The sequence below is a fragment of the Cottoperca gobio genome, chromosome 13 (assembly GCF_900634415.1).
Source record: "Cottoperca gobio chromosome 13, fCotGob3.1, whole genome shotgun sequence".
In the NCBI taxonomy this organism is placed as follows: domain Eukaryota; kingdom Metazoa; phylum Chordata; class Actinopteri; order Perciformes; family Bovichtidae; genus Cottoperca; species Cottoperca gobio.
In genome coordinates, this window is record NC_041367.1 from 290,351 (window position 1) to 300,350 (window position 10,000).

Consider the following 10,000-nt stretch of genomic DNA (forward strand, 5'->3'; position numbering starts at 1 on the left):
TATATATATATTTATATATATATATATATACATATACATATATATCGTATATATATATATATATATATCGCATATATATATCGCATATAATATATATTATATATCTATATATATATATATATATATAATATATATATCTATATATATATATATATCTATATATATCGCATATATATATATATCTATATATATATTATATCGCATATATATATATAGATATCTATATATATATATAGATATCTATATATATATTAGATATCTATATATATATATACGCATATATATATATATATATCGCATATATATATATATCGCATATATAATATATCGCATACATATATATATCGCATACATATATATATCGCATACATATATATACATATTATACATATATATATATATATATATATATATATATATATATATATATATATATATATATATATATATATATATATATATATATATCGCATTATATATATATCGCATATATATATATATATATATATATATATATCTATATTATATATCTATATATAATATATATATATATATATATATATATATATAATATATATAATATAATATAAATAATATATGTAAAAGTATTACGTGACTGAGACAAGCGTCTTGACATGTGTCAAGAGACACAGACGCACAGACAGATGTATCCGGTGATTTTTCAAAAATAAATCTTCTTTCAAAATAAAATATTTCTTTATTAAATCTTTCTGTTCCGGTACCGGTCTGCGGACCACTGCTCTACACCATCCCGCTCCACTGCAGCGAGGTGTACACGACCCCCCCGTCTGGCCTCGGCGAGCAGAGCAGGACGGTCTTCTTCACGTTGGAGCCGAGACGAGACACTGCGAGGACGTCCAGCATCACACAGGCTCGTCCAGAGACAGACAGACTGCGATGAAGTGAGCATGGAACCGGAGAGGATCACCTGAATAAGAGAGGGGATGTTACAGAGGGGATGTTACAGAGGGGACGTTACAGAGGGACATTAAAGAGGGGACGTTACATAGAGGATGTTACAGAGAAGACGTTACATAGAGGATGTTACAGAGAAGACGTTACAGAGAGGACGTTACAGAGGGGACGTTACAGAGGGGACGTTACAGAGAGGACGTTACAGAGGGGACGTTACAGAGGGGACGTTACAGAGGGGACGTTACAGAGGGGACGTTACAGAGGGGACATTAAAGAGGGGACATTAAAGAGGGGACGTTTAAAGAGGGGACGTTACAGAGAGGACGTTACAGAGGGGACGTTACAGAGGGGACGTTACAGAAGGGACATTAAAGAGGGGACATTAAAGAGGGGACGTTAAAGAGGGGACGTTACAGAGAGGACGTTACAGAGGGGGCGTTACAGACTGGACATTAAAGAGGGGACGTTACATAGAGGATGTTACAGAGAAGACGTTACAGAGAGGATGTTACGGACGGGACGTTACAGAGGGGACGTTACAGAGGGGACATTACAGAGGGGACGTTACAGAAGGGACATTAAAGAGGGGACGTTACATAGAGGATGTTACAGAGAAGATGTTACAGAGGGGACGTTACAGAAGGGACATTAAAGAGGGGACGTTACATAGAGGATGTTACAGAGAAGACGTTACAGAGAGGATGTTACAGAGGGGATGTTACAGAGAAGACGTTACAGAGAAGATGTTACAGAGGGGATGTTACAGAGAGGACATTACAGAGGGGATGTTACAGAAGGGACATTAAAGAGGGGACGTTACATAGAGGATGTTACAGAGAAGATGTTACAGAGGGGACGTTACAGAAGGGACATTAAGAGGGGACGTTACATAGAGGATGTTACAGAGAAGACGTTACAGAGAGGATGTTACAGAGGGGATGTTACAGAGAAGACGTTACAGAGAAGATGTTACAGAGGGGATGTTACAGAGAGGACATTACAGAGGGGATGTTACAGAAGGGACATTAAAGATGGGACGTTACAGAGAGGAATTAATTGTATCAGTTTGAACTTTTTTTTTTTATGCTGATTTTTCATCAATCACTTAGTCCATAAAACTCTCAGAATTTAACAAACGTCTTTAAACGTCGTGTTGGAGTCTCTGCTGCTACTCAGACTCTCCAGCAAGAGGAGCCTGAGCCTCCAACAGAACCTGCAGCAAGACTGTAGCATCGACCAATCCCGTTTGAGCGGGCTAGGGTTGGATGAAGGTAAACAGTCTGTGTGGAGCACAAGAGGAACATCATCGATGATTCACATTTTATGAGGGGTTTCCTCCCTCCACACCGCAGATGCAGGCTTTCTTCAAATTTGGCACAAACGGCCAACGATGAACTGATGAGGGGTTAAAGGTCACTACGACATAACTCAAGAATTCATATGCTGATACTGACAATTTCACACAAACGGTATGAAATGCTGCGACCCGGAGGAATGCAAACTGAAATTTGTTGGGAGGAGGCTTACAATATTTATTTATCTTTTATATGTGTTTATGGCGATTAGCCTGAATGCGTCTGGACCTAAAACACCTACAGAAAGTATCTCAAGGCTGCTAATGTTCGACACACTGAGAAGGAATACCCCCCCAAGGTTTATCTGCTGAACCTTCTAAACACTTAAAACTAGATTGTTCTACACACTGACCTGGATACACCAGGAAGTCACCTCCGAACTTCCCCGCCGAGGTCAGGTAGAAGCCCCGCCCCCCTCAGGTCTCTGAACACCTGGTACCTGGCGGTGGTGCCGTGCGGCTCATCCTGTCCTCTGATTGGCCGGTCGGCCCGCAGGAAGGGTGCGGGCATCGGGACAGTGAGACAGCCCCGCCCTCGCTGTGCTCAGCTGCACTGCCAGAGCAGAGCGAGGGAGGGTAAAGTTCCGGTCCAGGGACTCCATGCGACCCCGCAGGGCCTCGTCTACGGCCCCAGCTGCAGACTCTAAGAGGTCCAGAACCAGGACTGTTAGATCAGCTACAACTTCATAGAACTTTGAGACAAATGTACAAAAGGTTTCCAACCCCTTGAGTCTATAAATCACAAACACGCCAGGACTAACGATTGTAAGATTTAAAAATAAAATGTTAGACAAAGATCTTATAAAGATTACAGTACTTTTTGTTTATGGAAGAAATGTCTTGTTGAGCTGTAACTAAAGTATTATCTAATCATTTTCTAGTTTCGAAGGCGATGTCTTTGTAAGTTAAAGATATTCACTCGAGCCGGAACAGCTACAGCGCCACCTATTGGTAAATGGCACCAAATGTGTCATGTTGACGAGTGTTCAGGAGATACAACATGTTTTGAAACATAAGCCCCCGCCAAAGCAAACTTTGACGGCCAGCTGCAGAAACACTGTAACAAATATCCCACTCTGTGCAGAGAACATCTGAACAAATTTGGTGACGATTGCTCAAAAATCTGTAGAAGCAGCAAACAGATTTGGCCACAAATCAAAAATGGCTGAAAATGGTTCTAGACACACGTGGGCGTGGCTTATACGGACAGATTTGTCTGTATGCAGAGATCACAGGAAAAACATTATTTGTTTCTGAGACTTGAGACTCGGACACACTTTCCAGGGAGAGCTGCGGTCTTCTCCTGCTCGGGATGCGTACGCCACCAACTGGACGAAACAGGAGCATGTGACGTCTGTGATTTTCGTATGATTGAGTGATTATATTTAAGTTGTGTGGCGGACACATATCAACACTACACTACTACTACGTTTAAACCCTAATCGTAAGTGTAGTAGTGTGGCTTACTTTCTCGTCTCCTTGGAAACACCGATCGTTGATCAACAAAGTTTATTTTTCTGTTGATCGACTAATCGTTGCTAAAAAAGAAAAAGAAAAAAAAAAAGCTTCTCGTTGAAGAACTTGGATTTGTGAATATTAAATTCAGTAAGAACAATAAACAGATTAATAAATAAACAGAGTCAATGAATTCAAAGCAACAGAGCAGTCGATCAGCAGTAACTCTCCACAAACTTACATCAAAGTCTTCCTGCAAATACTGATCAAAGTTTGTTGGATAAAACCTGTGAAGCATTTTAAAGACAGTGAATTTGTAAATCAATAAAAAAAAATTAACTTATTTCAACAAATATCTCCAACAACGTATCAATACGACGAGGCAGCAGGAGTTCTTATAGGTTCTCACCACTACGTGGGGACGTCATGGCGCGGAGCAGCGCTGACTTCCTGTCCTGCAGAGCGAGCACACTCTGTCCTCAAAACTCCTCTGCTGCTCCTGCTGGTGGAGCTCCACGCCCCCTCCATCCTGGCAAACAAATGAAACGCACCTGAGGGCTGGCTGGTTATCAGCAGGTTAACTAACCCGTTATCAGCAGGTAAACTAACCAGGTTAACAGGTAAACTAACCTGGTTATCAGCAGGTAAACTGGTTATTAAATAAGAACAGAGTTCTATCGATTGCTTTATTGTAAATAATATCAGCGTGAAATGACAATAACCAAACACGTACGATACAGGCTGAAACACAGACATGTTTACAACTCAATCTAGTTCCGGGTTCCGGTCGCGCCAATACAAGAGGACCGTTCATTTATGCATCCGTATAGTACAATGTTCTCTATCTCCCTCCAAGTCTTTATTAAGCCAACGGGTAAAGGCTGAAAAACTTGAAGTTCAATGAATATGAACGAATGTCTATCGAACTCATTGTATGACTAGCCCATGGAATAGTCCTTGTGCCAGGTAGGCACGCTGGTCGCCCTGGTGGATCGGCGTCGACCGATCGCTGGTGCTGGCGGTCTCACGCCGGGCTCTGGTGGGGCTCTTAGGGTCCCAAGGGCTGGTGGTGGCGTCTGGTGGGTCGCGTGCGTCGACGTGCCTCGTCCTGCTGCTGGAGTGACTGATGCAGGCAGTGCATTGCGCCGGGGTGTGCTCACTGATGTCAGTACAGACGGGTATGTGGGGCCCGTTTGCGTCGCAGGTGTCACGGGATCGATGTCGTGGTCAGGTAACTGTGGTGTCACGACGGGTGCCGGCACAATGATGCGGGTTGCTAGGTCGTCATAGATCGATCGGGGTGGCGGCTGGTCGTTATGGACTGGGCTGAACTTGCTCAGGGATTTCCTGTTCCGAAGAGTGACTTTGCCCGATCCGTCGATCCTGATTGTGTATTGGTCGTGTTGCCGTACTTCCACGACACCGCCAGTCCTATCCCATTTGTTGGGGTGGGGGTTCTGTACGCGGACTAAGTCCCCTACTGCGAGTGGCGGAAGACGTTTAGTGCGCTCTGTCCAGGATTCAGACATGCAAATGTGATGTTTGCGGAGGGCCTCCTCTCTTCCTTTCAGGGTCTCACGCCAAGTCTCGTGCGGTCTGTACTTCCCGGGGAAGATCGGGATGAAATCGCGTATCGGGTGGCCGAAAACACACATGGCCGGGTAGATCTTTGTGTCAGGGTCTGGCGTGTTATTGGCGTATATATTGTAATATCGCTCTCTGAACTCGGATCCCCTGTCCGATGCGAGCTCTTCTGGAGTCCTGTACATCACGAAGACGCGGCGTAAGTGGCTTATAAGGCCAGTGGCGCCACGTGTCGATGTTGAGATGATCGGCCAGTTCAAGTATCGGTCCACCGTCACGAGGTAATGTACACCCCTGTGTACGAATAAATCTGAGCAAACTGCCTGAAAGGGGTAAACGACCGGGACAGGTGGGGTAGGTGGAGCTCCAGGCTGGGATGGTGCCATCCGGTGGCAGTGTTTGCAGTTTCTCCTAGTGGTGCTGATGTCGGCCGACATACCTGGCCAGAACACAGAGGATTCTGCGCGGACGGTCATCATCGATATACCCTGGTGGGCAGCATGTAGGGCGCTCAGCACCTCGCCGCGGAGTGAGGGGGGGGTATGACTACTCTGTCATTGTATAGGATCACTCCGTCTGTCGATGTAATGTTTTCGCGGGTACTGGTGAAAGTTGCGAATGGCCTCTGGCATCTCGATCTTTGAGTCGGGGATGCCGTCCACTGCCATTTCCTCCGCCTCGGTTGCCAGCATGGGGAGTGTGGTTGGCTTGGTTGGCGGCTCCAAACGTCGCGGGCAGTCACACAATTCTGAGGTCGCCAGGTTCACCTCCCCGAGTGTGGGGAATTTGTCCCAGATCATGCCCAGGTCCACACAGGCTGCACGGGAGAGGAATATGCGGTCCGACGTGTCCGTCACATATGCAATTTGGCGAGTCTCTAACCTCCGAGCGTCATCACTGTTAATCTGACCACTGCAGCTCCGAGAGTACGAATTCCCTTGTTATTTGTTATTGTATGAGGTCCTCAGCATTCAGACCCATTTGTTGGGCGACTTTAATGCCGATCAGACAGCTTTGGCACCCTGTGTCGGCCATAGCAGGCAGGGACACCGCGCGGGTTCGTTTCTGAAGATCAAAACCCAGCGCTTTATAATCTTCGCGCTCGTTGGTGAGCGTGAGGTTGACATAAGGCTGGACTTCCGTTTCATCCACTTATCGCACATATCAGCGTACTGGTTGTGAGCGAGGGGGAGTGTGCACAACCCGTCATCTGTGCTGGCCATGGTGACCGTGTATAACTCAACGAAGGCTGCCGTCTGCTCATCGTACACCCCGTCGGTTTTCCCAGACAGGGAACTAGTCGGTCGGCCACCCTGGCACGCCTTACTGAGGTTATTCTGGCGACCACACTTCCGGCACTCTTTACCATACCCGGGGCACTCTGTGTGTCTGGCGCGCCACTGATGCGTCTTGTTGTGGCCCACTTCACAGCAGTAGATGCATACTCCTTCGGGCATATCCTTCGGGTTCTCTGGCCTGGCTCCTCCCCTGTTGCGGATGTCCTGCTGTTTCCCCCGCCGATATGAACTGCTGATTGCATCCGCGCCCTGAGGGTCGAGTAGGCGCGATGCCGAGCGCTTTCCAGACTCCTTGGCCCCGATATACTCTATCATGTCCTTTAATGGCATGTCCTGGTTCTTTTCACCAAGCAGGTCAAGTTGTATTTCTTGGTCGGCGATGCCGCAGGCAATCACATTGCGTAATATCTCCTCTGTGAAGTCGTTGACTTGATCGCACTCTGCCTTGGTGCCAAACACTACAATACAGGCTGAAACACAGACGTGTTTACAACTCAATCTGGTTCCGGTCGCACCTGCGCCAATACAAGGGACCGTTCATTTATGCATCCGTATAGTACAATGTTCTCTAGTTATCAGCAGGTAAACTAACCTGGTTATCAGCAGGTACGCTAATGCGATTAGCAGCAGCATGGCGCTCGGTCAGCAGTCCCTCCTCCTCCGGCAGCAGCAGCAGCGGGCGGCCCAGCCGGGTGTTCTGTCGGGGGGTTCGGGGCAGTGCACCAAGCAGCGCCCCCACCAGGCCCTGAGCCCTCACTGCCCGCAGGTCCTCCACTCGCCACAGCAGGGGAGCCGTGTCACACAGACTGACCCCTACCACGTGAGGCGAGTCCTCCTCCATCAGCAGTCTGTGGACAGCAGAAGATAACAGTGTGCATGTTGTCTACAGCTGCACTCACGCTTCTTCACTGCTGGTGTGCTTCAGAGAGTGATTAGGATGGCAGAGAAACCCGTTGGCTGCCCCGTCCTCTCTGGAACACATCTCCACCTCCCGCTGTCTCAGCAGAGCAAACAAGATACTAAAGGACAGCTCTCCCCCAGGTCACAGACTGCTCTCTCTCCCCCAGGTCACAGACTGCTGTCACAGACTGCTCTCTCTCCCCCAGGTCACAGACTGCTCTCTCTCCCCCAGGTCAGACTGCTCTCTCTCCCCCAGGTCACAGACTGCTCTCTCTCCCCCCAGGTCACAGACTGCTCTCTCTCCCCCAGGTCAGACTGCTCTCTCTCCCCCAGGTCACAGACTGCTCTCTCTCCCCCAGGTCACAGACTGCTCTCTCTCCCCCAGGTCAGACTGCTCTCTCTCCCCCAGGTCAGACTGCTCGCTCTCCTGCTTCTGGGAGAAGATACAGGAGCTTCAAATCAGCTTCTACCCCCGTCAGGCTGCTTAACCTCCACACCTAATGCAATAACCATCTTCACACACATACACACTCTGAATGCACTTTTAAAAAGTATAAACTATTTCTATATCAATATTTGTAACTATGTATTCCCCGTATGATTGCTTGTGTTGTCTGTCCTACTGCCGTGTTTTTAATGTTATGTATGTCTTTGTATTCAATGCACTCTGTACTCCTTGAACTTTTTGTATAATGACAATAAAAGGCTTTAACTTTAACTTTTTCATCTCCACATAATGTTCGGTGTCAGAAGATAGTGAAAGAAGTCCATCAGTGTCACAGTTCTGATGTTTGTAATGTCTTTACATGTCACTTTAATATAATACACATATGTACATTCATACCTTAAATAAAATGTAATTGATTAAATGTACTACAATTGAATAATTGAATAAATGTAAATGGCCAGTCAGTTATCCGTTAGTTAACCAGGTAAACTAACTATCCGTTTGTCTGTTTACCATCAGCTGTTAGCTTACCTGCTCAGTGCACGTGCTTTCTCTCACGCACTACTTCACGTCATGCCGTAAAGTGTCCCGGCTGTAGCTTTTGCTTAACGGTTTAAACTACAACAAACAAAGCAATAAACCAAACGAGCCGCGTGTTAGTGAATCTAAAGTTCAGAGAAACAAACGAACCTTCCGCAGCTGAGTTCTGCGCTAACAGAGGGGGAGTTACATATCCACACCGGCACGTCAAAGCGGGGCGGGGCTCCTGTCACACAGGGAAAGGGCACGTGCCCCGCTAACTTCAGCCGCCCGAGTACTAAGAACGTGATGTGGTAAATCTGACCAATAGGAATCAAACACTAGCTGAAGCCTTCGCGGTCTTTAGAGGCCGAACCGAGCGGTCTACGACATGAGACGGTCTACGGGGGACTTCCGGGTGCGTCACCAACTGTTCACGCCCCTACCTTTTGCAGCTCCCGTCGCCTAGCAACTCTCAGAAGTTATCACGCGCAGTTGATGCTTACTTTAACATTTTGTCCAGAGAACAGAACCAGAGATAATACTTATTTTCAATCTTGATTGAAGATATGCTTTATCACCAGCGATGATGTATTTTAGACGTGGAGGGGCTTCTCATACACACTCTGTCCATACCTTAACAGCTCTGAGCCAGCCCCACCCATATAATGTAAACACATAAGGGACGGGTTCAGGAAATACATGTTTATTTAAAGTATGTATTACTTGTACAGACATGATAAGATGTATGTATTTTAATTGTACATATACATTTTATTCAGTGTGGGAGTCCCTAGCATCTGCAAGGGACTTGTTGTATAGGTTGCAGACTGTGCCTGCCTCGAGGCGAGCTGAAGGCGACATTATCTCAAAGCATCGACATCTTTCCCTCAGCTTTGGTCACTTGGTTTGCCTCCGAAACAGCTCTTGTCACACATGAAGTCATTGACAGTCAATGTTTTGAGACCCCCACCACATGATGCATCAGGAGACACCAGCCCATCCAAGTCCAGCAGCAAACTGTATCTGTATATACTGTAAATGTTATATTGTTTTATAATATTTTTCTGTTTATAATAATCATTCAATCATTTTCTTTGTTCATTTCCATTCATTGATTGGTAGTTTTATAAATTAAATAATCCCTTTTCTAAATTAATAAATCATATGTACAAAATAAATCCTTCTTGAACCTTGAAATCAATTAAGTTTTCATTCATTTTCATTTATAGTTCATGTAAATTTTATACACAATATATTCATCATTATATAAATTATTTATTTAATAATTTACATTTAATTTGTCAACAAGTTTCTCCAGCAGAGAGAAGAGTCTGTCCCTCCTCTCCCTGCTCTCCACCTCTCCCTGCTCTCCTCCTCTCCATCCTCTCCCTGCTTCCTTCTCTCCACCTCTCCCTGCTCTCCTTCTCCCCACCTCTCCCTGCTCTCCTTCTCTCCACCTTTCCCTGCTCTCCACTTCTCCCTGCTCTCCTCTCTCTCCCTGCT

General features: G+C 46.0%; 1 protein-coding gene across 1 annotated transcript; it reads right to left on the bottom strand.

Moving 5' to 3' along the window:
• Window positions 1-698: 698 nt before the first annotated feature.
• LOC115017477 (tRNA-splicing endonuclease subunit Sen34-like) lies at window positions 699-8,604 on the bottom strand. Its single transcript, XM_029445952.1, is given in 9 exon segments — window positions 699-887; window positions 890-949; window positions 2,644-2,704; window positions 2,706-2,789; window positions 2,791-2,924; window positions 4,161-4,223; window positions 4,226-4,274; window positions 7,220-7,475; window positions 8,507-8,604. Coding segments are annotated over 8 exon segments (825 nt in total). The 5' UTR covers window positions 7,469-7,475; window positions 8,507-8,604; the 3' UTR covers window positions 699-762.
• Window positions 8,605-10,000: the final 1,396 nt, after the last annotated feature.